This window comes from Aptenodytes patagonicus, chromosome 2 (genome assembly GCF_965638725.1).
Source record: "Aptenodytes patagonicus chromosome 2, bAptPat1.pri.cur, whole genome shotgun sequence".
NCBI lineage: Eukaryota > Metazoa > Chordata > Aves > Sphenisciformes > Spheniscidae > Aptenodytes > Aptenodytes patagonicus.
The window spans coordinates 59,913,228-59,940,742 of NC_134950.1; the positions used below are offsets into that span (position 1 = coordinate 59,913,228).

The 27,515-nt window shown below is 44.5% G+C and overlaps 1 protein-coding gene across 4 annotated transcripts in view; it reads left to right on the forward strand.

The window, feature by feature from the left end:
* Nucleotides 1-27,111, forward strand: part of LDLRAD4 (low density lipoprotein receptor class A domain containing 4) — a 199,258-nt gene extending 172,147 nt beyond the window's left edge. The window contains exons 3-6 of one of the 4 annotated variants that reach the window (XR_012994631.1): nt 3,942-4,096; nt 15,352-15,405; nt 16,697-19,950; nt 20,385-27,111. Coding sequence is in view for 3 of the 4 variants with exons in the window: in XM_076330032.1 (XP_076186147.1) it covers nt 751-820; nt 3,942-4,096; nt 15,352-15,405; nt 16,697-17,239 (822 nt within the window). In the remaining variant the exon portion in view is untranslated. Of the gene's footprint in view, nt 1-143; nt 208-384; nt 821-3,941; nt 4,097-15,351; nt 15,406-16,696 lie in introns of those variants that run through there. The other 3 variants (XM_076330033.1, XM_076330032.1, XM_076330031.1) reach the window with 3 other exon arrangements.
* Nucleotides 27,112-27,515: the final 404 nt, after the last annotated feature.

Sequence of the window (27,515 nt, forward strand, 5' to 3'; positions counted from 1 at the left end):
GGCGGCGGCGGCGGACGCGCGGCGCGGTCGCCCCCGCGGGCGCGTGACGGCGGGGCGGGGCGCGGGCACGTGCGAGGGGGCGGGGCCGGGCCGGGCCGGGCCGGCGGCGGCGCAGGCGCGGCGGGCCGGGGCAGGCGGAAGAGCCAGGGCGCCCCGAGCGCCCGCCGGGCCGGGCCGGGCTTAAAGAGCGGCGGGGCGGCGGCGCGGGTAAGCTACGCACCTTCCTCCCTCCCAGGCCCCGCGGCGGGGCTCGGGGAGGAGCGGGGCGCCGTGGGGTTTTTTCTTTCCTTTTTTGCTCTCGCCGGTTACTTTTTTTTTTTTAAAAACTGTTATTTTTGGGGTTTTTTTTAATTCAGTTTGCGGCAGACAAAGCCCGGCGGGACCCAGCCGTCAGGAGCCCGAAGGCGTCTCTCGTGTCCCTGCGTGCGCGCGCACACACGCGCGGCTGGGGGCACGGGGCGGGGGGCCGAGAGCGGCCGGTGCTGGCCCTGCCTGCCCGCTCCCGCGGCGCCGCCGCTCCGCGGCGCGCTGCCCGCTGCCGGCGGCAGCGGCTGGTAGTCGGTAGTCTGAGGGCCGGGGAGAGGGCCGGCCGGCCGGGAGGCTGTCAGTCCGTCCGTCCCCGCGTAGGGCTGAGCGGGCAGCCCGAGGACGGTGTCCCCTCGCTGGATGGATCCCGGGGCTGCCGGTGATGCGGTGCCCGCCGGGGGGGCTGGCGGAGCGGCTTGAGCCCCCCGTCCGCCGGAGGCGAGCATGTCCAGTGAGCAGCTTAACAGGACAGCGGTGAAGGATGCGCGGTTAAAAGACCTGTTGTTGGAAAGAGGTACCCGTTTGTCCGTCTGCCGTGTCTGCACGGGTAGGGCTGCTGCGAGCTCCGTCCCCGAGTTACCCGGAGCGAAGCCCGACTTACGGCCCAGCCAGCTCGGAGAGCGCTCGCTAGCAGAGCCCTGGGGCGCAGGGGAGGCTTCCCTGGCCTGGGAGAGTCTGTCTGCGGAGGAGGGTTTAGGGTGACGGTCCAGACGCTGTTGCTTCCGTGATTGTTGATGGGGTTATAAATTACTGCTTTTTTTTCATACTCTTCTGTGAAGGTGTTTTCGTTCAATATATATAGCTGCCTTTTTCGTGTTGTGCGTTTACCATGAAAAATACTCTCCTGGGGGAAAAATGGATTGTAAATATTTCCTGCGCGTGAAGAAACAGGTATATGTGAGCGCGACGGAGAAGCTGGGGGAGGTAAAACCGTATCACTTCTCTTCCCGAAGCTCCCCCCGGTCCCTAATTCACAGGAAGAGGGGGCAGGAGGAGGTGCCCGTCCGGAAGGCGGTGCTGCAGCGGCGGGGGCCCTTCGCCCGGCAGGTGCGGGGCAGGGGGCGAGGCGGGGGCCGGAGGCACCCGGTGCGTGTCAGCGGCCGCCAGAAACTGTTCGAATTGCCTTGAGCAGTGGCAGTAAATAGAGACTGCTGCCGCTCTGGTCTCTTTGCTTTTTCCTGTTAATGACCTAATGAGCAGCAGGAGGGCCAGTCGGGAGGAAGAAGAGATTAAAAATCACCTTCCCCTTTCCTTTCCCTCCGCTTTCCAGCGAGGAAATCCTCTTGAACATCAGTAGGGTGTTTTGTTGCATTTTAATGTTCGCGATGTAAAGCTGGACTTGGAAAATCCTGTGGGCTCGCACCTGTGTGCTGTGGTTTTCATTTCTTTTATTGTATGGCCATGTTTTAGTCAGACATTTCCAAATGATTCCCCCCAAGGGAAATGCTCACAGTCCCAGTCCTTTATTTCTAAAGGAGAGGTACTGTCCCCCGCCACTGAAATGCTGGGGCCTTGATAAATTTAGAAGACTCTGCCCTTGGCAGATAGAGAAGTAACATGTCATTCCAGTGATCTTTGCATTCTAGGAAAGCCTAAATCAACATTGCTTATTTTGCATGTTGCCCTTTAGCAACACTCTCTCAATTTCCAGTCTAAAGTTATTACATGGACCCCCCCAAAAAAAAGTTTTGGGTAAAGAAACCCTTTGATACTTAGTAGCCGCAGAATGTGAATTGCAGCAGTTGTCAACTGTGTCAAGTCTGTGTTCTGTGCTTCTGAGCCAAGAAAAACTGACTTTTTACTTAAGCACGGTTTTGGTGGGTTTGTTTTTTAATTAATTCTATGCTTCCTGCTTTTTGATCTTTTGGTGCTGACATCATTAGCTTCCAATGACTCCAGAGAGAGAAGAAAAAAAAAAATTGCTGCATATGAGATTGATAGCAAAAGCAGAGCAAAGCACTGACTAATCAAATTTTCCAAAAATGTTGGTGGTCTTAATAATGAGTGGATGGTACTTAACAGCAAAGAGAAATTAAATGATAGATGTATTGTTGCCCTTTTACTTAAGGCTAAGGAAAGAGTAGTTTAGTTACTCCTGCTGAGATGATCGCAGAACCTCAGCACTTAGATGGTGGCGTGCCCGTGCCCACTGGTAACTTGTGACAAACAGCTGGACCTTGGCACCAGCCTCCACTGGACACCAGTGCACTTGTAGCTCCTGGTAGTAGTCTGAGGTTTTGTTTGCAAGAGATCTTGGAATAATGAAACAGCCTTGGGTTTCCTTTAGTTCCACCACAGGTTGTTTTGGATTTTATGTGAACAGCATTTTTCTAGCTGAGCTTCATAGCCGTGTTGTGTTTGCGTTTGCATAAGCGTACTGCTGTTACACAGAAGGCTGAGGATGACTACAAATGAAAGAGATAAGGGGGGGCGGGGAAGCTTGTTTTCTCCTATGTTCGCTTTGTCTTTTTATACCTCATTATCTTTCTTTCCTCATTGGCTTTTTAAAACAGAAATTTAATATCGGTTCCCCAAAGTTCATGTTTTGGCGCCCAAAAGTAGTGCCATTTTTGGAAAGTGCTGAAACTGAGCAACTTGCGCTGCTGCTTTGCTGTTTCTACCAGCCTAGCAACCAAAGACCAACCTCCCATTAACTGGAGTTCTCTTTCAAGATGAGAGCATCCCCTGTGAGCAATGCAGTTTCCATAGAAATATCAGCAACTGTGTAACTCCAAAGGGCAGTTTCTCCCCTTACGTTGCTCATCCTTGCTGCTCCAGTATAGCCGAAAGGGTGCAAGAGTGACTAATTTCTAAATATACTTAATATTTGTGGTATAGGCAGGACTTCAGATAAGATGATGGGCTCTGATGGAGTTCATTGTAATTGTATCTCATGCCAACAGCCAAGGCCCCGGTTTCATTTTTAACCATAGTGGAACATATCTTGTTTTAGAGTACCAGATCTCTTTTTAGTTTTTTTACCTGACTGGGAATGTCCTAGAAAAGTTAATTTTACTCTAGTTGGAGAGAAGTAGGGAACTGAAAAAGGCATTGTGTGTAGATGCAATAGGAAAAAAGTTTGTTTTCCATTTGAATTAGGTAGCTTTCGTGCTATTTAGCTGATAAAAAAATTAGTGATAGTTTACTAGGTACTGTGTCCTGATTCCTCTCTCCATGGCCTCTGCTTTGAAGCTTATGGAGCCCTCTGGACTCTGTTGGCATTGCAGGGTGGCTGTTAAATTCGAGTGGGTTTTGTGTGGTTTTGTTTGTTGGTTTTTTTTTTCTTCCTCCTCCCAGTGAAATTGTTATATTATCCATAAGGCTTGTTTGTGGTGTTTATGCTGAAGAATTTATTACCTGTGAAGGCTGCAGAGAAGGATCACAAAGAAGTTTCTTAGCTTTGTCCTGCAACCACTCATACCAACTGATCGGCACTGCCAAAAAATAAAGTTTTCATACTTCTTAGAACGCAGTTTTCTTCACAAAACTTTGTGAAATGGACAGCAGTAACATCTTACTCCAGAACAAACTCAATGAAATACTGAGGGTTTTTCAGATTGTTGCTTTGGTGGATAACATTCTGTGTGTGATTGACATATTTTCCTCTTTTTTTTTTTTTTTTTCCTTTGTTTTAGCTGAACTGGAGTTTGTTCAGATCATCATTATAATTGTGGTTATAACTGTTATGGTGGTAGTGATCATCTGCTTGTTGAACCATTACAAACTCTCGACACGCTCCTTTATCAACCGACAGAGCCAAAGCAGAAGACAGGAGGAAACTTTGCAGACGGTGAGTATGAGCCCCTTGCACCAAATTCCTTTTCCCTGTGCTGTATGGGTCTGCAGCAAAGCCTCCCGAGAAGCTCCGGTACAGGCAACTGTTGGAAAAACTTCTGATGTCATTTTAATACTCCCTATAGTTAGGTCTTTTGCTGAGGTTGTATTTGTCAGTAGAAAAAAAAAAATCAGAACATAAATTTAAAGATATACTGTCTTTGACTATTTTTTTTTTTAGACCCTACTATGTTTTATGTAGCCTGTTTTCATTTTGTGTTTGGAGGCTCAGATGTGACATCCTGTTTGCTGCTGCTGTAATTTCAAGGGGAGTGGAGGGGGAATGAATGGAGATCACCTGGGGTACGAAGATTTGAAATACACATTGTTGTGACTTTCCATATATTTACTAAAATCCTGGAGTTTTATCACTATTACTGTTTTGTGAAGCTGAGTAACTGTTTGCTGGATCCAAAACACTGGCCCAGTAAGGGCCCAGGAAAATGAAACGTTTGTTTCACTCAAACAGCAAGAAAATATCAGGGAAATAATCCCTCCAAGGACCTGGAGCAGTTAAGATGTGTTGTTACAGAGCCAAAGGCTTAAGACCGAGTCTCATTTGAGACTTGTTAAGGCTGTCTGTAGTCAGTGCAACAGTAAATGGGCACCTAACTTGCCTTGTGAGCCAGGAGTTTGCTGGGTGGGATGCACTGCTCCCTTGTGAGAGTTAACCACAGGGTGTCCCTGACCTTGGGACATACCAAGCCACACAAGTATCCTGTTATGCTGGAGGGAGGTCCTTTTTCTGATGTGCTTTTCGATGTCCTCAGTGGTGCCCTTGGCCTCTTTGCTGACTGCAGTGGCCAAGGGGCCATTTGTGAGGGTAGCCTTTTGATGCATTGAACTCCTGGCAACAATGTTGGGTTCACAGCTTCGTTTCATTTCGCTGTCAAAAAAATTGTCTTGATTGTGACTGGAAGGTGCAGTCCCATAATGGTTTACACCGGTTTTAAGTCCACAGTCGCACCTCTCTTTCCATCCCAGTCCTATGTTTCCTCCTTCTTTGTGCTCCTCAGGGAGCTGCCAAGGTCATGGCGAGAGGCCTCAGGGAGCTGATCTGGCTGAACGCTAATTGGTTTTGGTTTTTTTTTTCTCCAGTTAGATTTCAGCCAAATCAGCAAGCGAAGTGCCCGGGCAGGGGAGGGAGCGCTGGCAGGGGAGGAGGCAGGGGTGCCGCAGCCAGGGCAGGACCTGAGCGGCTGCTGTGGAGCTGCACCCCTGGCAATCCTGGCAATTGGCAGCTCCCTCCTGAAAGCCAGCTGTAAAACATGACACACGCAGGGTTCCCAAAGCTCTCGCTTAGCACATCACCTGCACCCTTTTGCTAGGGTGAACAGTTCTTACGTTGGAGGCTGCGCGGGGAGGAAAGGAGCTGTCCCCTCAAGGGGAGGTCGTCTCATTCCCTAGCACTTCAGTAGCGCAGGAATATTTAGCTTTAATTTAGTTACAGATGAAACTGGAACTTGTCAAACCTTAGCCTTGTGGACTTCAGGTCTGGAAAAATTGGCTAGATTAATTTGAGTGTTGCTTTGAAATGGATGCCGTAACTTAAGAACCACACTTTTGTCTGAAAAATGTTAGCTATAATTGCTACAAGTACCTAAAATGAAATAATTTGAGATACAGGAAATGCATTTTCATCTTCACAAATCTTTTAAAACTGCAGTAAGCTGTCAAATGTGTGAAGTAACCCATTATTTTCTTTGTATGGTTCCTTAGTATTGTCTGTTATCAGAACAAGCGGTGCCTTTTCCTCCCTCGCATCCAAGAGAAACATCAGCTTCTTGTGAAGAAGAACATGCAATTTGGCAGTGGGGACTTGGGAGCCGCTTTAGTATCCAGAACGGCTTTTAAATCATTTTTAAAACACTGACTCAGTTTTAGTTTTATGGCACCCTTATAAGTAATGATAATCATAGCCAAGTGAGCACTTCATGGGAATTGATGATTGGTTGGCAAGAACTGGTTACTAATTCTTCCAAAAACTCTCTGGTATAGGTTTGTCATCACTATTGCTCATCTGGATTTATGATAAGCTGAAGCTGTTCTTAAAAGAAGGTCATACTTGTGGGGAATGGGACTTCAGAGGTCTCTGAGGTCAGATGTCAAATATGTTTGAATTTTCCTTTGTCTCAGGTGTTAGAAGAAAATTCTGATAGAAACTGGTTGTGCACTGCTTGCAGTGCAAACGTTAAAAGCAGTGTGCGGTGCGTGAGGGTTGGGAAACTAAAGCATTTGCTCTGTGATGTGAAACTGGAAACGACCAGTTTGTTCTCATTGTCCACGGTGGAGTGACTTGCACAAGGTAAATAGGTAGTGTGAGCAGTAAGATGCAGGTTAGATTATACACTTTTAAAATACATTTATTTTTTTTAACCAGGCAGGGTTTGTTCTGTGTGCAAATGCTATGGATAAGTGGATTTTCTTCCAAGGGAATATATTTTTTTAATGGTATATAGACTCTGAAAACAGATTTAAATGTTTATTAACTACTGTCTAAAGAAAATACCATTCTGACTCAGGCCTTCTGTTGGTGGAGAAATAGTGAATGGAAATGGAGGAAGTTCAGCTGTATTTCTTAAAAGAAAACAGTAAAGCAAATTAATTGACTGTTGGCTAGTTCCTGTAGTGAACTATGAAGTGAACCCCCCTTCATGTAACTGAGGTAGCAGAGGTGTATCAAGATGCAGAATCATGCCTTTCCTATTCAGATGGGCCTTTTTTTTGTCCTTTTGTTACCTTCAATTTTCCTTTTCTTCAAGCCTGTCCTATTTCTAGATAATCATGCCTTCCAACAGCTCAGCTGTGGCTGAATTGTGCAGATTTCTGGCCCCGTAAAGACCAACTATTGAACAGATGATCTCTCTTATTCTGGTTCTTCTAGAAAGCATAGTAGAAATGAACGGATAAATTGTCTGCTGCCTTTATTGCCAACCTCACACCTGTAAAACTCATGGGGTCAGGCCTCCAAAATAATGAAGGGAAAAAAAAGGTATTTGTGGGTTTCTTCTTTGTCTGGCTGAACTTCCTTCATGGTTTTTTTTTTTTTAAAAAAAAAGGCCTGGAAGTTAAAATTCTCATTGTCTTCCAAATCCAGAAATTAGAGTGTTAAAAAGAAGATGAAATATCACTGGAATCACAAGTGTTAGTAATGCTTGAAGGGCAGAAGAGGGACTGATCCCAGAAAAAAAAAGTTGCTCTTTGACAAGTACATGCTGAAAAGTAGTTGTTACGTTCCTGTTCCGTAAATATGCTTTCCTGTGTGACCACCAGTTCATCTTCTTTTTTTTTTTTCCTTTTCATCCCCTCTGGAGTCTCATCTTCCAATCTCTCCCTTGGTCTTTGTTTTATTACCCTGGTTAGTGTGCTGAGGCCTTAAACAGATCACACAGGGGCAGGAGAACCTTTGAATGCTCAGGAGTACTGGATGCTTTTGCAGCAGTGCTGCCGAGGATGCTGCCTGTCCTCCCATGGCAAGCCCTGCCCTCTCCTAGCATGGATATTAAAACATTCAAAGCCTGTTTTAACATTAGCAGAAATACGAGTTTTGGGGTCATAACTGTGAGAGGTGGAACAATGCTGAGTGACAACCGTGTTGGCATGAGCGGCAACCTGAAGTGAGCATGCATGGTACTGAATGGTGTCTGTATCACCATGGGTAAAATACTGAACGTTTCCCCCTGCTGGCTGATCCATCAGCAGTGTTTGGCTTCACAGCGGGGAGCGAGCCAAGGTTTGCAGAACATCTGAGGGGGATGCAAAGGCTGTAGGGTGTGGGGTATACCAGGAGCATGTCCAGGGCCGCTTCACTAGGATGACACAACCTCCCCTGAGAGCGACTGATGCTACCAGCATTGCTGGGGGGGGTGTTGGGGCAGAGTCATGTGGCAGCCTTGAAAGGCACATCCGTGCACAGGGTATGTGTGTCTGATGTCCCAGGGAAGGTGCACGTTGCAGTGTTGCTGGCTGTGCCTTGGGAGGACTGATGTATTGGGAGGGCAGCGTTGCTGGTAACCAAAACCATCCTGTTGGATGTAGGTAGCTGTGGCCAAGCAGCTGCCATGGCACTCTGCTGTTTGCTGGGATAAAACCAAGATAAATCCTGCTTTCTGATGATTAACCCTTAGTGTCATCACCAGTGATTTCCAGGGGGACGTTGAGGGGAAAGAGGTTAACTAAGTGACTTACAGGGAGGTACTTAATGAGCTTCTGATGTTCCTAAGTTGATTCCTTCTCACCATCCTGGTGGCTTCTGTCTTTGCATCTTTTTCTCTTATAAAGTGGATGTTGAAGGAGTACTCTGAACACTTTGACTGCCCCAGGCCCACTCCTAGCAGCAAAGTCCCTGCATCCATCGCACAAGGTGCTCACCCTGAGCAGCCCCTGCCTCCCAGCACCAAGGGCAGCATTGCTGCTAGGCTAGTCAGCTTGCATTAGGACCTACGTTGATAATACCCATCTCGAATGCCAAGCTTCAGGAGCACAACTGTAAAAATACTGCCCTCCTTCTTGGAACAGCTATTTCAGAGTAAAAGGGGAACATTGGGAGGGTGACAGAAAATACTCAGTAATATTGACAACTCCAGGGATTTGTCGGTGACTTCAAATGTTAGTCTTGCCTCTTGGCCTTTTAAATTATTCCCCACCGGTGTTAGCATTATTCCTTCTGTTCTCTGCTGGCATCCCTGGCCCACTCATTCTCACTTTCTTACTGATGCGTGCAAAAGAAAGAAAATCCCAGTGGGAACAAGAACCCAGTCTATAGCTGGGAGAGAGTGTGAGTGCTGTAGACAACTCTGCTTTGCCAAACCTTTTCCTTTGCACCAGGCATCATTTGGCAGGAGCTGGATGTGCGCTGTGTTCTCCTGCTGCCTGTGTGAGGGATATGGGCTTGCCTCTCCTCAGGGTGTGCTGCCAGGAGGGACAGTGTGCACTGGCTGCTGCTCTTTGAAGTCAACCACAATGAAGTCAGAACATCTTTAGTAAGGGCAGGATGATCTAAGAAATCTGCAGGTAGGACTAGAATCGAGGAGCGCTGGCTTCGGGTGGCTCCTGACTCGGTGTGTCACCTTGGGCAACTTGCTTCATCTCCAAATAAAGGAGGAAGGATAATAGTACTTATGTCCTTCACTTGGATGAAATGAAGATTACTTAAAGTGGTAAAGTGCTGTGAAGTTGGGGAAATAAAAGTTTTAAAGTATTAAGTAACAGAAATAATCACTGTAAGCATAGGGAGGTGGACTACAAGTGACAGGTTTGGCGCCCTCCGTAATTATCTTTCTCTAGTACCTACAGATGCTGTAACCTTTCCTGCCCTTGAGAAACACAGCTTTTAAAGGGAAGAGCAATCCTGCTGGAATACTTGTCATTCTGTTGGGGACAACGCAATAGTTTTGCTTTGCTTGTGTTCAGCAGGGAAAATGTTGCAATCTTAAGGGCTGTGATCGTCTCTATCACCCAGGAAGAGGCAGGGAGGAATGAGCCCCTGTGCCTTCCCAGAGCATTTTGAGCAAGCCACTGCTTTAATGTGGTGTGATGTATCACTGCCACCTAGGGCCAGAATCAGAAACTACGCTGCTATCTGATTTTTTGCTATTTGCAAAAAAGGTGGGTATATTTTTCTGTGTGTGTATATATACACACATATAAAAAAATAAAATAAAAATCTGAGTTTAATCGAGGGGAAAAGAGAGACCTTCTTAATACTTGTAGTGCATTTCAGAAAGTAAAAAAACTGACTTTTGTTTCTCAGGAAATACAATTTCAGGCAGAGTTCTAATTCTCAGAAACTGAAAAGTGGAGAAAAACTGAAAACCTCCTTAAGAGTCAGTAAAAAAACAGAGTTTGGATTATATGTGTAAATAAATGTCTTTAAAAAGCAGTAAATGTCTTTCCTGCTGTCTGTCAATGTGCTGATGCTCAGCCAAGGTAGTTGGATGACACTGTGTGCTCCAGGAAGCACAGTGTTTAAAAATGGCTTCAAATAGTCATCTTCCTAAACTGTTTAATTCTAGAGGCTGTTAACCTTTGTAAAATACAAATTAGGCAAATCATCTTAGGCTTATCCAGTCTTCTAAGCTTTAAATATTGAGTTAAATCATCATCACCATAAGATAATTAAGTAATCACCCAGCTGGATTTATTAAATGATGCTGTTATTTCAAAACCTAATCGCAAAACTAATTTCTGTAAATTATTGTGGAAACCCAGGAATGGCTAAGGTCAGCAAAAGACATTGCTGGATCCCTAAGATTTTTCTTGCTTTGGTGTTATTTGTAGGAGCTAGGATTTACCATGGAGACTCATCCTTTTTCATTCCAAAACCTAAAAATGTTAAAAATGGAATACAATATAGGGAATGAACACATAAGCTCTCTCTCCCAGTTACTTCTAAGTACTGAAGCTCATGGCTGAAGACCTTTAGTCTCTTTAAGAAGGAGCAAGTTGCAGTGGCTAGCTGTTCAGAACCTGTAAGAAGCAGGTAAATGATATATTGCCCAAAGGAAAAAAAGAGTAAATTGCATTTGCTCGGGTTTAGCCTTGACTGCACATACCTGAGAACTTCTTGTACAAATCCCTGGGCGTTTGGTGTGAGGAGGCATCCAGCAGGACTGCCAGCGCTGGATTTGCTAGCTGGGAAGTGCCTGTCGGCATGTTGCCAGGTGGTGCGGTGCTGGGGCTGCGAGCTTGCGCCAGGCCTGGCAGCTGGTTAGCTGTTGTGCCGAGCTGTATTGCTTGTGCCCGATATCATCTCGCTCATGGGATAAGAAGTCACTGAGTGAAAAGAAGTTGAAAGTAGTTTTTTATCATTAGGCCGATCTAACTTGGTATTTTGAATAATAAAGGGAGAAACAATATGAGGGAACATAAATACAAATGCTGTCAGTTCTTACTTGATTCTCACTGATCTGAGCACAGGGAAACATTTTTAGCTGTCAAATGAAGGTCTGTAAGTAGAAGAACAAGGAGAGAGCAAGAAATAACACTTTCCCTTAATGTAAGTCACCCCAGATCGTTCGCGGCAGTCCTAGCATGTTATTTCTTATATCTTGGGGGGGGGGGGGGGGGGGGGAAGTCATGGGGATATCTTCCTTCTGCAACACTAAGGTTTTTCCTTTCTTCTCAACCCCTTGCCATCACCCCAAGAACAGCGGGGTAGGTGGGCACCAACCCTTGGGTTAGGTTGTATCTACCCAGTGCAGGGGAGGGAGGATTTCCCCGATACGAAGACTTGAGAAAGGTAGACAGTAAGTCTCCCATGGTGGATGCAGTGATTTCAGGAAGGCAGAATGGCTGAAAAGACCAAAATTGGGAAGAGGGGGCCAGGCGCCTGTTTGGATGCAGTTCTCTTGTTCCAGACAGATGCCACCTTCTGTAGAGGAGATGGGGTTTGTCTATAGGAGGCAAAGTGCGAAAAACCCCTGTAGCGTTTCAGGGCAAGGTTCAGCAAAGCACTTCAGTGTGTTAAATTTTTATTAATTTCCTAACTTTTCTCTTAGCCTTGGGTTGTTAGCAGAAGGGCACATCTAAATAAGTGGTTGCAGACAGACCCAAGCAGAGCCTGCCTTTGCTCTGAGCTGGCAGTTCCCAGGCCAGCCCTGAAGCGGGAGCTGCACAGCTCAGTAGCGAGCTACTGTGTCTGGCTCAGAGGCACCTAATGAAATATGTGCTATGTAAAAGAATACAGAGTATCTAGTGTGTGACATTAAACATAAATGATTTTCCTCAAATACTTATAAATGCTATAGAGCCATCATAATTAAGCACTGGCATGTTGTCCGTTGTCTCTTTCTCTCTTTTCCTCCTCTCTGTACTGCTCCTCCTCTTGAAGTTTAGGAAGCTCCTCTACATGTTTGTATTTGTCATTGCAGGTCACGGTGCGAGTAGTTTGTGTCCTAGAAGGATTCAAGGATTCCTCTATAGCTGAGTGCAGGAAACCCAGTTGTCTGTCAGCTCCTTCCCTTTCTCCTTGCCTCTCTCGCTGTCCGTTTTAAGACTTGTCCATGCGCTAAGTAAGAGTGCAGTACCTTTTCCTACATTGGGCCAGTTAGTACGGGCTTATTCTAGTGGTGATGAGAGAATCCTGTACTGTAGCACTGGACTGACCACGTATGCATGGTAAGGTTGGTATTTTCCAAGCGCGGGCATGCTGAGCACATGCTACTCAGCCATCTGCTTGAGGAGTTCCTCTGGCTCCTGGGATAGAGCTCTTGCTGGGGGTGGGCTGCTGCTAAATGATTTATTCAGCCTGCTGCTCTCTCCAGAGGAAACCTTAGGGAAGGGAGTAGCTACAGGTGGGCTGTAGGACACACTGTCACAGAGGCTGTGTTGTTACGCATCCTTGCATCCTAAGGATCTCACAGCCTCGGAGTTCAGGTGCATCCCAAGCTGTCTACCTCCTCGAGTAGTTAGCCCAGAGTGGGGAAAGCCTTGGGCTGCTTTGGTCTCATCGTCTTGGTCCGACTGTCCCAGCACCCTGATCGAACTCTGTGTGGGGTCCTTGTAGCAGCTGCAGTGCCTCCAGGCAGGGTCTTTTACTGTACTGGGATTCGGGCATCGGCAGTAGAAGTAATGGGCAACTCCACTCTTCCAGCAAGTTGTTTCTGCTAGACATTGCTGGTACCAGGCCTGTGTGCCTAGGCTCAGCATGCAGGTCCCGCTTCATCTCAGCACGAGGAGCTTTTCTCCATATACTGCACCATCTCCCTTGGCTCTTCTTACTCTCCTGCCGTAGGGGAGATGGGCCCTAGGATGGGAGTCGTCGTTTCCACTTCCGTATCGGAAACTCTCTTTCATAAGGGAGTTAAAGTAACATGAGTGGTGGTGGTAGATTGAATTCCTTTCTGGGCTGGGTCATTGGTTTTGCCTTTTTTCCTTTCTTCTGAGCCTGAATACATTAAAGGAGTGACTGAGACAGTTGCACTAAGCATAAAGCTACACACTATCGTATTTTTCAAACCATCACTCAGGAATCTGCTGTTGGGCTGTGTATGGCCTGTAGTTCAGGGGCAGTTAATTGAGCGCTTTAGCTTTGACTAGTATGTTTTACTTAACAATTGCAACAGGCTTGGAGCCTGCTGGGTCAGCTGCTGGTAACCTGATTGTCTTTAACTGTGCAAATATACCCTCAGATATTTCCAAATGAGGGCACCTGGGTGATGGAGGGGTGGAAAGGAAGGTGGGTACAGGTATGCATATACATGTGTATATATACAGTTACAATTTCTTCTACTGACGAAATTTTAAATAGGCACTCAAATACATGAATCTATGTAAGATTTGTCTTTTGTATCAGGCCTTTGCAAATGGGGATACTTGCAAAAGGAAGTTGTAAATAACTGCAATTGTCAGCCTCCCTCTATCACTGCTCTCTAAAGCTACAGAAGAGAAGTGATTGACCAGCTTTGTTATTCAAAGCATTTCCCTTAACAGCTGAATCCTGTGGGAGATTCCTCTTAGAGCAGCTTTCCTCTGCGGTGGACTCTCCTGACAAGATCACAGACGGCTTTTGGTCTCTGAGTGTCATGATGAACATCTAGTTAGGTCTATTTTTACATCTGAAATATGTTGAAAGATGCTATGCAGAGAAGAAGCAGTACAGTAAGATTTGAAAGTAGTCTATACAGGGTAGTGCTTTTGGGGACAGTATGCATTTTCCTTCCTGTTCCTGAAATTTCTTATGGCTATAAAATGATAAAACTTGAATTAGCACCAAGAAAATAGTCATGACCATACAATGTTTTGATTTTCTCTTTTTGCACCAAGATTGAAATTCTGTGCTTTATAGCTGCTCTGATGTGTCCTTTTCAGCTTCAAAATTTTCCAATAAAATAAATCCATTGCAGTAGTTACTGCTACTCTAAACAATTAATTGAGAAGAAAAATAATGATACATACATGTTGTTCTTCACCCTTTTATTCTGCCCTGAGTGCTGGTACAGTGTCAGAACAGCCTTTCAAAGCATGTGTTGTGGTTTAACCCCAGTCAGCAACTAAGCACCACACAGCCACTCGCTCACTCCCCCCTGGTGGGATGGGGGAGAGAATCGAAAGGGTAAAAGTGAGAAAACTCAGGGGTTGAGATAAAGACAGTTTAATGGGTAAAGCAAAAGCTGCGTGCGCAAGCAAAGCAAAACAAGGAATTCATTCACTCCTTCCCATGGGCAGGCAGGTGTTCAGCCATCTCCAGGAAAGCAGGGCTCCGTCACGCATAACGGTGACTTGGGAAGACAAATGCTATCACTCCAAATGTCCCCCCCTTCCTTCTTCTTCCCCCAGCTTTATATGCTGAGCATGATGTCACATGGTGTGGAATATCCCTTTGGTCAGTTGGGGTCAGCTGTCCCAGCTGTGTCCCCTCCCAGTTTCTTGTGCACCCCCAACCTACTCGCTGGTGGGGTGGTGTGAGAAGCAGAAAAGGCCTTGACTCTGTGTAAGCACTGCTCAGCAGCAACTAAAACATCCCTGTGTTATCAATATTATTCTCAGCACAAATCCAAAACATAGCCCCATACTAGCTATTATGAAGAAAATTAACTCTACCCCAGCCAAAACCAGCACAGCATGAGAAAGAAAATACTTCGACCTGATAATGTGGTTGGGGAAGTTGTTGTAGAGGGGAGCTGGTGGCTGAAACCTCAGCTGCTTAATTACTGTTTATGGTGGGAATTGGGCAAGTGACAGTTTTGGCCAGAATATACCTGGGTTTAGAGTGACTGTTACTTCACTGAGATTACAGACACCAGGTTTCATTGCGAACTGTTTTGGCTCTGGTGTGTAATCGGGATCCTGGCTGGCAGGTCAGCTTCATCAGACCTGCCGACTGTGCCGATGTGGCCTTGTCACAGGTTGGGAGGTGAAGGGTACCCGCTCAGCACACAAGTGCTGAAATGTCTCTTGTCACCTCTGCATGTGCCATGTGCTTGTAGCTGCAACGGGCTTGCTGCGTCCTTATGGCCTGTGAGGCTGGGTGCTGTGGCTGGTGTCTTGGCACTTGCAAAATGGACCAAGCTTGACTTGCTTGGGTGCAGAACTGCTGTTTGCTCTAGTTTTGGAAAGCAAGGGGTGGGACGTAACTTGTTTATCACCTTTCTCTAGGTGGAGACAGCCAGTCCTTAGAAGCTGACTGCTCCTAAAAGTCATGGTATTTGAGGTAGGATGGTGATGTGATCTATTAATTTTTCTCTTTTGTTGTGTTTTTCTACATTCCAGGAAGGGTGCTTGTGGCCTTCAGAAAGCTCGGTTTCGCGCCAGGGTGCTTCAGAGGTACAGACAGATTTCTTATTATCTTCGCCAATGTGCTTTCCTCTTTCTTGTTATGTATATTTGGGTCCTCTCAAAAACACGCATCTATTTAGTAAATAAAGCTTTTTCAGTGTAGACAAAGAGCCAGGTTCATGTGGACATCTGAGCCTGCCTTAACTCCCGTTCCATAAATGCTTAAGACTTTTTAATTAAAAAAAAGAAATTCTACCTACCTGACACCTCATCTCCGTCCGCAGCTCCCTGTATCATAGTAGGCATTCACAGGTAAGTGGAGGAGGTGTCTCTCATGCAGTGGCTCGGTAATTTGAGTATTCAGTGGAATCTGCGAGACCAGTTGCTCTTCTCCCAGTGTTTTTCCTGGATTTATAACACATATCCTATCACCAGTGTCTCCTGTCTTCCGACTAGCACAGATCCCTGGTCTGAGTGATAATTTGTGGGTGTGTTGCTCCAAGTGGCCCAGGTTACCTGTGTCAAACAGAATCTTCCTGGTGGCTAACCTTGCATCTATGAAGGTCGGGGGCTAAAGACCCTGCATGGACCCAAAAATGGAAGAGCAGTTTGATAGATCTAGATCTAAGAAGCTGGTATGTCTCTCTAGATCTGGGATAGACCAAGTGAGGAGCAATAGCTTCTCACAGAGTGTCTTGAACTCTTCCTCTTGTAAAGCCTGACCTTCTCCAGGGCTTAATATGCCGGGGACATTTTTTCCACTCTCAGTGCAGAAGCCTCCCCAGAGGCTGAGTTCTGGCTGAGAACTGAGGGGGAGGAGGACACCTGATACACTCTGGTAGTGAAGGCGTGAGATATGCCAGGCCTTTATAAAATGTACTAAAATGACCATCTGAATTCTTTGGTGATGCAGGCTATTACATTAACTCTGAGTAGGAGGGGGAGGCTCAGACTGCAGCTGAAATTCAGTATTGGGATGTTTTTGTAGAACTAGTTAATTGTCAAGACTAGAGAAAAAGTGTTTCCTACGTACAGAAACAGAATTGTTTTCTCTCGGCTCTGCGTGTTTTAATGTCAGAAGGAGCTGTGTGTGAGGTCTTGGTCTTCCTTCGTGAAGCTGTTCTCAAGTATCTTGTGTTAGATCATTTCTGCAACTCCTGCCTCTTCTTTTCACATGCACGTGTGTGGGAGCACAAGTGCAAAATATCTGCTGGGTTTAATCTTTTAGGATAGGTGGCAAAGAGAAGTATTTTCTGTTTTATCGGTCCTTCGTAAATACGGAGCACCCACAGTGCTTTGCTCAGACGTGGAGTCACGTGTGTCTCTCTTCCCATTTCAGATCATGTATGCTCCAAGGTCCAGGGACAGGTTTACCGCCCCATCTTTTATGCAGCGGGACCGTTTCAGTCGCTTCCAGCCCACTTACCCTTACATGCAGCATGAGATTGACCTTCCTCCGACCATCTCCCTCTCTGACGGGGAAGAGCCACCACCGTACCAAGGCCCGTGCACCCTGCAGCTCCGGGACCCAGAGCAGCAGATGGAGCTCAACCGGGAATCTGTCAGGGCACCACCCAACCGAACCATTTTCGATAGCGACTTGATAGACATCTCGATGTACAATGGGGGCCCCTGCCCACCAAGCAGCAATTCGGGCATAAGTGCAACCAACTATAGCAGTAATGGAAGGATGGAAGGACCACCCCCGACGTACAGCGAGGTCATGGGTCATTACCCAGGCTCCTCTTTTTTCCATCACCAGCACAGCAACGCGCCTCCTTCCTCGCAGAGGGGGAGCAGACTTCAGTTTCAGCAGAACAATTCGGAGAGCACAATAGTCCCCAGCAAAGGCCAAGACCGGAAACCAGGAAACCTGGTCTAAGTTACTCGCCCAGGTGCATTTGAACTGAAGACAAGAGATTCAAACAGAGCGGTGGAGGAAGACCCCCATGCTCCGGTGCACAATGTTGTTACGTTTCACGTGGTACAACTTAGTAAAACCAAACGTGCAAACCAGTTCTTTGTTTCTGATTCCTTTCAGGGGAATTGCATGCAAAGCAGATTGAAAGAAACACAAACTTCCATTCAGTTTGTCTACGAGCAGTGTTTCAGGGGAGAGGGGGGGATATATTATTTTTTTTTAATAAACTATTTCAATTATTTAATTCTAAAAGTTAACTTAGCACAGAAATGAGGCTTGTACAGCCTGTTTTATACTCACTGAATGGCAGAAGGAAGAAGGCGGTTTTGCTAGATAAATGGGGGAAGAATTGGCCAGTTTGCTTTTTTTTTTTCCTCCCAGAGTGTGGATTTTTTTTTAATATGAAACAAAATTCCTGTTTTGTGTGCCAAGGTATAAAGTTGAGAACTTAGATGAATGCAAGGAATTAATTTGTGTTGTGATAAATGTGTTTTAAAAAGTTGCACTATCTTAATGTTTTAAAAAAATATATATGAGGGAACTGTTTTATGTGAAGTTCTTCTATATGTTGTCTTCTCACCTGTGGAATAATGATAGAGCCCCAGAAGTAATCTGGAGGAGTTTGCCCCCCTCCCCCCGGGTTTGCTAGAAAAAGGGGACAGGACTTAGCCTAACATCTCTTGAATTTTACAAATCAACAAATACAGGGACACTTAACTTGTCTTTGCAATAATTTGCATTCAAATAACAGTGCATCAGTGAAGTGTCTTGGAGACTTTTGGATGGAAGAAGGCAAATATGAAATCCCAGCATTTTCCATCACTTAGGGTTTAGCTATTTTGCAGCGTAGACTATTTGTTTCGTAAACGACAAAACAAAATCCCAGATGTGTTAATTTCTATTGATTCTAAGTGCTGCCATTCTTTTCCTTTTCATAATGCAGTATCACCAGTACTTATGGTTTTAGAGATTTTTGTCCTCACTGTAGGCTGAAATGTGTTTAGTCACATATCATGACATTATGCAATAAATTGTTTAAAAATGCAAGGTGGGTTTTCTCCCCTGCAGTGCTGTTAAAATACGTGAGACTGTTGTGCTTTTCGCTCTCCGTTTCATCCTTTAGATACTGAAGTTCAGTCCTGGAGATCCATCCTGTTGAAGTGAAGGGGCCTTTGTGTAGCTATAACCCCCCCCGCGCAGTTTCCGCAGCAGTACCGAGAGCGCTTGTGGCAGTGGTGCTGGCTTCTGTGGCGTCTCTGGCAGTGACGTGGGAGCACCGGCTATTCTCACTGCAAACTGTTTTGCTCTGGGCCCTGTTGCGGAAACCCTCCTCCGTGCATGTCATCCGGTTGACGCCAGCAGAACTATGCTCATGGGTAAAGATGACTTGCATATTAACTAAGTGTCTGTAAGCCCTAGTTTTGCCATGCTGGTCTTAAGAGTAGTTGGAAAATGTCACCTGCCTGTAAAACGGCATGTGGGGTATTTCTTCCCTGGCTGTTTCTGTGTGGAAGCGCACGCAGCGCTGGAAGGCAGTTGACAAATGGTAATAGTGGCATCACAAGCACATGAAAAAGCACAACTTGCACTTAAAATGCATTTCGGAAATGGACTTAAAGTAAGAACCTTTAGAGTCTTAGCTTGAATAGTTTCTAATATATATATGTGTATGTGTGGGTGTCATAGACCTTTTGACTTTAAGATCTTTCACTTTTTTCTATTTTCTTAAGCCTTGTGCTTGGTTACGGGCAGCAGCCACTGAGTGCCCTGAGCGCGCTGTGGAGGAGTACCGTGCCCTAGTGCCTGGTCCCGTGGCTGGAGGCTGGATTTCTGCAGGACTTCTGTACACCGGGGGCTCTGATAACTGAAGTGCATCTTTGATCTATGCAGAGTTTTAATGCCAAAACAGTATGCGTGTCTGTGTGTGTGTTTTATGGGCCTCAGCGTAGGTTATTTTCTTCATAAGGTAATTTGGTTTTATTCTAGTTTAGAACATGTTTGTGTAACTGTTAGTCTGAATATGCAGCCTCATCTGTCTCTGGAATTGTTTTCTGGTCTGAGTCACGCTGGTAATGCAGAGTAAAGCTGCCTTTTAATTTACGTGTTACTTGAAGGGAGAGATAGAGATTGTATGATGGGATTTGCTTATTTTTTTTTTCCACTCAGACTCACAGGACAGGTGTTTAGGAGATGACTAGGTGGCTGTCAGTCAGCTAGGCTCTTTGTCATGTCTGGTTCCTGGGAATAAAAGCTGTGAAATTAGATTTTTGCAAACAACCTATGAACATAATTCTTTGTTAAAAAAAAAAAAAAAACCCACAACCAAACAGAAGACAAAACCAGAAAATGTTGGGTTTGGTCTTCAGTGACTTTTGTTGTCCTTCAGACATGAGCTTTTAAGTCAGAGAACGTGTGTGCCCACACAGATGCTGTGCTGTTGCCTAAATGAGGATTATTTGGCCGAGAAGCCTTTAGGCGAGACCAGCTGGAACTCATTTGTCATGGCAGAGCACACTGGACTGGGCCCTGGGCTTGGACCGGTTGAGTACCAACTTTTCCCCATGCACAGATCTCAGCGAAGTGAGCCTTGAAGTTGCCTTCAAAGTCACCTCTTGGGAACATGCTTTCTTTGAAGACAGCCCTTTGCCATCTTTTGCCATCTCTGCATGCCGGTGGGTTTATGCATTTCCCATTAACATTGTCCAGTGCGATGCATGCACTGTTGTCTCTTAATTTTTCTCGACTGAGGAAATTTTTCTTTGCGTGGAAAATGTAACCTGTTTCAGTTCTGTAGAAAAGATTTGTTTAAAAAGAACTTAGTATTTGCTTACCTGATGGTTGCATTTCCTCTTGCATCTTCGCCTTCTCATCGTATTCTGCTGTCCAGAGCTAATGTGCAGCCAGTATACCTGTCAGCTCTGACAGTGTAGTCACCTGTCGCTTGCTATAGGTGAGCTTGCAAACTGCTACTTTTGTTTTGGGGCCTCTTATAGGAGTAAATATGGTATTTTCTGATGAATATTAGTGATCTCTGATGGGGGTGCCATCAATAGTATAATGTTGCAACAGTGTGTGTTTTCTCTTTCTATTTTTTCTTTTGTTGCAGTGACAGAGAATATGCCCATGCTAACAGAACAGAATGGTAAAAGAAGGAATATCAGATAGCACTGTCAACCTTCACAGGCTTAGAAATTGGCCATCTCTGAAGAGAGGTAATTCTATGAAGCGTTTATGGAAAACTCCCTTTGAAAATAACCAGAATTAATAAACTGTATTCTACAGCCACTCAAATGAAGCTTTGTAAATTACAAAAGGGGGATTTCTGCAAACTTTGTAGAGTTAATCATGCAGATTATACCTCCATACTGGTGTTTTGGTTTATGTGTATCATGCACAAAACTCACATAATATGTATGTGGAGTTTTCTATGTGATGGATCATATTAGCCTGAATTCTGGTTGCATCTCCTGACCTTTGCCCAGTAACCCATCTTCCCAAAATTCAGTCCAGTGATGTCCCCACTTCAGAAAGTTTCAAGTTAAAAGGTTTTGGTTTTTTTTAAATGTACCTTTAAGAAACAAAGCATTATGACCTCTATCGTACTGCAAAGGTTAATTTTTCCCTTATGCGGCTTGGCATGGCTCCCTTCTTGGTGCTAAATATGCCCCATCTTTGGTATTTTCCTATGGTCTTGCAGGGCTAGAAAAGGCAGGGGTGTTAGCAACAGAAAAGAGGTTTCTCTCCCAGTTTCCCGATGGAGCACTCGGCACTTAGCTCTAATTTTGGGTGTACCTTTGTTGGGTTGTGGTTGGGTTCATCTCAGTGCTGTACAAGCAGGCTCTGTGTATGTGACGCTGCTTAAAAGACGTGCGTGAGGAATATGAAGACTAGTACCTAGTCAACGGAGTGGTGTTCAGGTCCCTTTCCTGTAGCGTGTGGCACGTGCAGAATTCACAGTACTTTGTGTAATAGGTTGTTTTCGTCAGGGAGGACCTACTTAAGCTACTCCTAGTTTTGTCACTGATGAACTCTGCACTTAACCCAGTCTCAGTCTGATGTGACTTTATTACAGCATGCTTTTTCCTTGTAAGTATGAAAAATCAGATGCATGCCCCACGTACAAGTTCTTGATAGCAGGTGAGGAAGGTATTTACATTCCTGCAGTCATGGAAGCTGCAGGAACCATGGATCAAGCTGTGCTTCATTTGGCTTTTTATTATTGCTTGCCCATTTCTCCCACCAATTTGTCCCAGCTGGAAGCTGCTTCTGTTATCCCAAATCTCTGAATTTTTGTGTTGCAGAAATAGGAAAGAAAAAAAAAAAGTGTCTCAGATTTTTTTTTGCCCCCCCCCGTGAATGTGGTTCAGGGAAGGGCAAGGAATGAAATGACTTTGTTTCTGAAAGAATGCACTTTCTTTGCAAGAGGGAAGAAAGCCTTGTCCTGCTGGAGAGTCCCATGCATAGGATGTCTGGAACAGCGCAGTCTGAAGCGGTTGTTTCTAACCCTGCCAGGTAGTGAGATACTAGACCTTAAAACTGACACTCTGATCTGTAAGGAATGTTTGAATGGTTTGGAGAAGATTGATTACTAACCTTTCTCTGACTCTGAGCCCTGAACGCTCATGGTAACTAAGGTAACCTGATTTCGTAGGCAAAGAAAATAGTGTGCTGGTGAAAATAGATACGCTCCAAAATTGTTCTTTGGGGTTTTTTTTCCTTTTCTTTTTTTTCTTTCCCCCAAGGATAAACAATAGGCTTGCTGGTACATTTGAAGGTGTTTAGGATTATTCACAAGTTCTCTCTGGTCATTACCATTAAGTCACGTCCATGCACATCTGTGTGTATACATACCTGCATGCAAACTTGTGCCTGTATCCTACCCCTTGATTATCTATATATTAGTTACGATTCCATAATCACCTTCCAGAAGTGCTAAATGGCTATATCTTGTACTCTCAGGAACAATGACAGGTCGTTTGTCAAAGAGCTGGAGGCATGAGGAATATTTGCTTTTCAGTCCTGTAAATGTCATGGCCCTGTTATCAGTAGGGGAGTTTCTTGCTGTGCAAATGCTTGCCCGTGACCTGGTGCGCTAGTGCATCTTCCATCCAACAGCTCTCTCCTTTTGGGTGAGCTTTGAAAAATCCTCGTGCTTTTGGGACAACCATCATGTAGAGCTTGTGTATTGATGTACAGGAAGGAAATGTACTTCATGTACTCTAAATCGCAGAAGCATCTTTTTTCAAACCTAGCTGATGCTGAGAACCAAGTGATCCATTTGTACAGTGGCTTCAGATGAAGGCTGGCTTTTGATTACATCTTTGCTTTTTAGATAAAGGCTGCTGCAAATAGTTTAATTGCACATACCTGGTCTTTTTCCGCACTGTGTTGCCTGCTTGCCAACCAGTATGATCACAACTTTTCTCCTAAACTAGCCCCAAATGTGTCAATTGTTTAAATCCCTGGAAAGAGGCACTCTTACTGAATTGTCTGAGACCTGCTGAGGCCTTTTAGAGCATGGAAAAGTCCCTTGTGCGGACGTGTTGAACTTACAGAGGTTTCCTGTCTGAAAACTCTGTTCTGTATGTTTCATTAGGAAATTTAAGTTTAAAGTTTTGAGAGTGGCCCAGCTGAAAATGTTGGTTGGTAAGATTTTTTTTTTTTTTTTAATACTTAATATATTGTTTGCCAGTCTGTGCTCATTAATCAGGGGTGTAAATTACCTTTTGACCCACCTCCGATTGCCATTGCTATGCTGGCAAAAGCCCCATTGGGCACACTTGCACCAGCAAAAAAAGAGTCATTTTCTTGGTACGCTCTGCTTGGGGAATTAGCAGAAGCCGCACCACTAAGTTCAGCCTCCAAAAACAACATCAGACCTGCACTGTCTCTTCCCAGCAAACTCAAGTGTAGGCGATGGCTCCGTTTCGATGAAGTGCTTTACCACACTAGTAAGTACCACAGGCATGCAGTGGAGGAGTCTACTGGTGTTGCCTTGAAATCGCAACTATTTGCATTAAATGTATTTCAGGGCCGATAATGCTGTTTTTGTAACCACTCACTACATTTCTCCTGCTTTCAAAAGGGAAAACCAAGCACGATTTTGTATTGAGAAGTGTTGCAAACTCTCCTGGCTCTTACTTCTGCCTTGCTGTCATCTCTTTCATTTTGAGACTGAACACAAGCAACTCGGGTATTGCTAGCATTGCTTTCCTGCTATAAAAGAGCTTACCTTTTTATGTTGGTTAACAATAAAGAAACAAACTCGTAACCTAGATACTTCCCCCTTCCCTCCGACAGCCGTGTGATTTACTGCCAGAGATGACTCTGTCATTTCTTTGCTATATTGCTGCTGCTGCTGCTGCTGCTGCTGCTGTTTTAAATGGTTTGGTGCGTGAGCTTTCTGAAACAACGTGGTGTGTGTAGGATCTCGTGGGTGACGAAGCTGTCTCTTTTCTTCCTCCTTTCTCTCCTTGGTTTGTGCTTGTCTGTCCGCCGTGGTAGGTTTATTAATGAATTAGATACGTCTGTATTAGGTATAATTTTGAGGAGGTTTGCATGTCGGTAGTTTGTAAGCAACTAAGGTGCCTCATGTTCAGGTCTGAGCAGATAGGAATCCCCTTGCACTCGAGAGGGCCTGATACAAAGCCCGGTGAAGTTGGTAGGAAGACTCTCGCCGACTTCAGGGGGCTTTGGATCAGGCCTTACGCTCCCACCTTTGTTGTGCCTCACTTAAAATGGTGCTTTTTCAGTTGTCTGTCTTTTTTTTCCTGTTGGTTTTTTTTTTTTTCTTTGTACGGTGCTGTGTATAACTTGAATATATTATGCACATATCCTACCCAATGGGTAGAACAAACAAACATACAAAAACAAATAGATGTTAATACTGTAAGATAATGTATAGATGAAACCAATTTTAACACAAAAAAATGGCATAGACTTTGTGAATGCCAACTTCTGTGCTTGGTCCTTTTTTGTAAGAAAATTTGCAAATGAATGCATACAAATGACAAAAAGTCTATGTATTTTATTTTCCTATTAAATATCAATATAATATCATAAGGGAAAAAATTTGAACAAATCCTTTTTGACTAGCCTGTGTATAGCGATTGGTCATTTGATGCATCTTTGCTGTGAAGATTTGTTCTTTTTTTTTTTTTTCAAATGTGTCACTTTAAGAAAAAGGAAAAAACACAAAACAAACAAAACCTCCACAGCTTTAACCTTGCAACTAGATGCTTCTCGTATTGGTTGTTGCCTCGCTATTGCTGAGTTGGACCAGTATTAGTTACTACTTCTCCAGCAGATACGTTATTTATTATTATCCTTGATTACCTTTTTTTTTTTTTTAACTTAAAAATGGGCTAAAACCTTTCGAATCTTTTTATCCATGTCCTAGATTTGGAGTGAAGCTCAGACAAGTGGAAACTGACCCAAACCATCCCTGCAAAATCAAAACTAGGCCAACGAGAGTTTTGTGACAACAGCCAGCCCTTGCTCTGTGCCCACTACTGGTACGCGATCCTGCCACTGCAGACTGTCTTAAGGCTTGGTGTGTAGCTGGGGCTCGCTGATGACCTGTGTAGCTGCAGGGGTGCAAGCCTTAAGGGTAGACAAGAAAAGCCGCAGTCGGTAGCGAGCTGAATGCAGGGTTTGAGCATGAGCTTTGAGTCAGCAGCGCTGCTGCTGTGTTGGCCTCTGACAGCAATGGCTTAACCCAGGTTCGTATTTAAGATTATGGAGAAATGCCTAAACCTGTTCAGACCCAACACGGGAAGCGGCGTGGAAAGTGATCCAACACTTTTAACTTTCTGCCAGGCTCCCTCGGCAGTTTGGTTCTCCCCTGGCATCTCCGCGCATTTGGCTGTCCGATCCCGTGCCCCTGCGCGCTCTCGGCGCGGGCTCTTCGGTAAAGCAAATACCTCAGGAAAACTCAACATGAAGTTCTAGTGTAGAGACTTGCAGATGCTGTACTTATTTTTCTAAACTGTTTGTTCTAACTATCCCAGGATGGTAGGTGATGTAAAGGTTTATCGGTCCGAGACAGACTAGTCCTCTCACAGATGGATACCGACTAATCTTTCATAGATACTCGTGTCTATATGTAGCTTTTTTTATACTTGTCAGGCTTTAACGACAGATGTAAGGTAGCAACGTGTTGGGATATGTTTGAGATGGCGTTTCTGTTTGGTTTTTCAGATGACTAGCTAAACGCTATGCTAAAACTCAGGGGGCCTTATCCGGGGCCCAGTGAAGTCAATGGTGAGGCTTCCTCTGGTTTGAGTGGGCTTTCAATCCGGTCCGTCACGCTGGAGGATGGTGCCTTGGAGCACAGTCCTTCACGACTTCTCTGTCGACCTGAAACTTCAGCTACACGTTTGTCTGTAAATATCTTTTTAAAAGCCCTCACAGGAGTCCTGTATCTGAATGTTGATGATGGTTGTTTTGGTTTTTTTGTTTTAAAGAAGTGTGTAAGTTTTTTTATGGCCAGTTCCGCATCATCGAGCCCTTACAGGTAGCTTGTATCCATCCCTCTATATATTGAGCTGTTTTATCAGTGAGCATGTACCATAGGGAAATACGCATATTTCATGACTGTCATTTGTTAACTCATTTATTGTTTGTCAGGGCATAGAGTAACTGTTTTGGAAGTATGGCTTGCCTGGCCATGTTCATGTTTCTGTTTGCGCTGCAGTACCACTTCTGTGCATGAAGGAAGAAAAACAAACAAAAAACCCCAGGCCTTGACTAGGAAGACTCTGGACAGAGTAAACCTCCCGCTGGAGGAATCTAGGGTAGGATTTATCATAAGAAAACTTGCATATTGAGTGGACCAAACACGAGCATATCTCCTTTTAGAGGCACTAATTTGCTTTGAAGCTGCGGTGAAAAGAGCAGACTATCTATTAAGTGTACTCACAGCTGCATTCACGCTTTTCCATTTACCACAAAGCACAGCAGGCAGCCAAGATTTTAAAAGAAGTATAAGCAGAAGTTATGAGAGCCTCAGGCATCATAGACCCGGACAGCAAAAATAATAATAATAAAAAAAATTCACTTTAATATTCTTTAACAAAGCTTTTCTACTTATAGTACAAAGACTAGATAAGCGTCGATAGGGGTTTTATCTTTGTATGGCTATCAACTGCCCAACGCTGCTGTGCTCAGAGCATTTCATGACGGTATGTACATCAGTCAGGCTGTTACACTTAACCATCAAATGCCTGTTGTTAGAGTGTTGACCCTTTCTTTGTTGTTTCTTGCTAGTTATTTTACAGTGTAAAATGCTTTATTGCTGTATGGATTTTTTTGTATTTCCAACATTGTGGCTTTCAAGATCATGTTTTCAACACATCTCTTATTTTTGTCCATTTTGTTTCAAGCTATTCTGAAATATGTACAGCACTATCAACAATATTTAATTTTTCTTTTAAACTTTATTGTTGTAAAAACAAAGCTATTAAAAACAGTAAGTCTTTTTACAACTGTATTGGAATTTCTCAATAGCTGTTCATGTGACGCTATGACAAACCTGGCTTGCTTTAATTTTTTTTTATTTTATTTTCCTTTTAACACAATTAATTTGTTGCTTTCTTTCCACCGTAACTCCCAGTTATATACAGGAAAAGATTTCAACTGTTGTGTATCTGACTCTCTTAATTGAGCAAATGGTGATGTCCTAGTTTTTAGACCTAAGGTCTGTTTATTGCAATACTTTTAAAGGAAGATGTTGCTCTAAGTGCTGTTGTTAGTTTTAAATACAGATTTTATGCTTGTTCTTAATACGCTGTGGTTAAACCATGGCACAAAATTATTAAAAATCACGAAATGCATTTGTCTCCTGTTGAATTTATTTTCTCTTTGAAGTGAAAAAAGAAAACCCAACAAAACTAAACAAGAAAAGGGAAACACTAGAGTGGCCTTCTGTGAAACAAGTACTTGTCGTCTTCCCTTGCTGGTTTGCTGCTGGCAACCAGGTAGCTGATCATTAAGGAATCGGAGGGCGGACTCAGCCCTTGAAACATAGGGGAGGGCCCTGGGAAACCGGTGTCTGATGAGGATTTTACATCAGTGTTCTGACTTTCACCGTCGGTGATTAATACTGGGATGATTTCAGATGTTTGTGCCCTACCTCTCTGCCAGAGGCAGCTGTGTCCGAGCGCCCGCCCGTCACCCCTGTAGTTAACAGTCTAGACTCTTAGTCTAAGCCAGTCATGACTTCAGTTCCTCCAAGCTA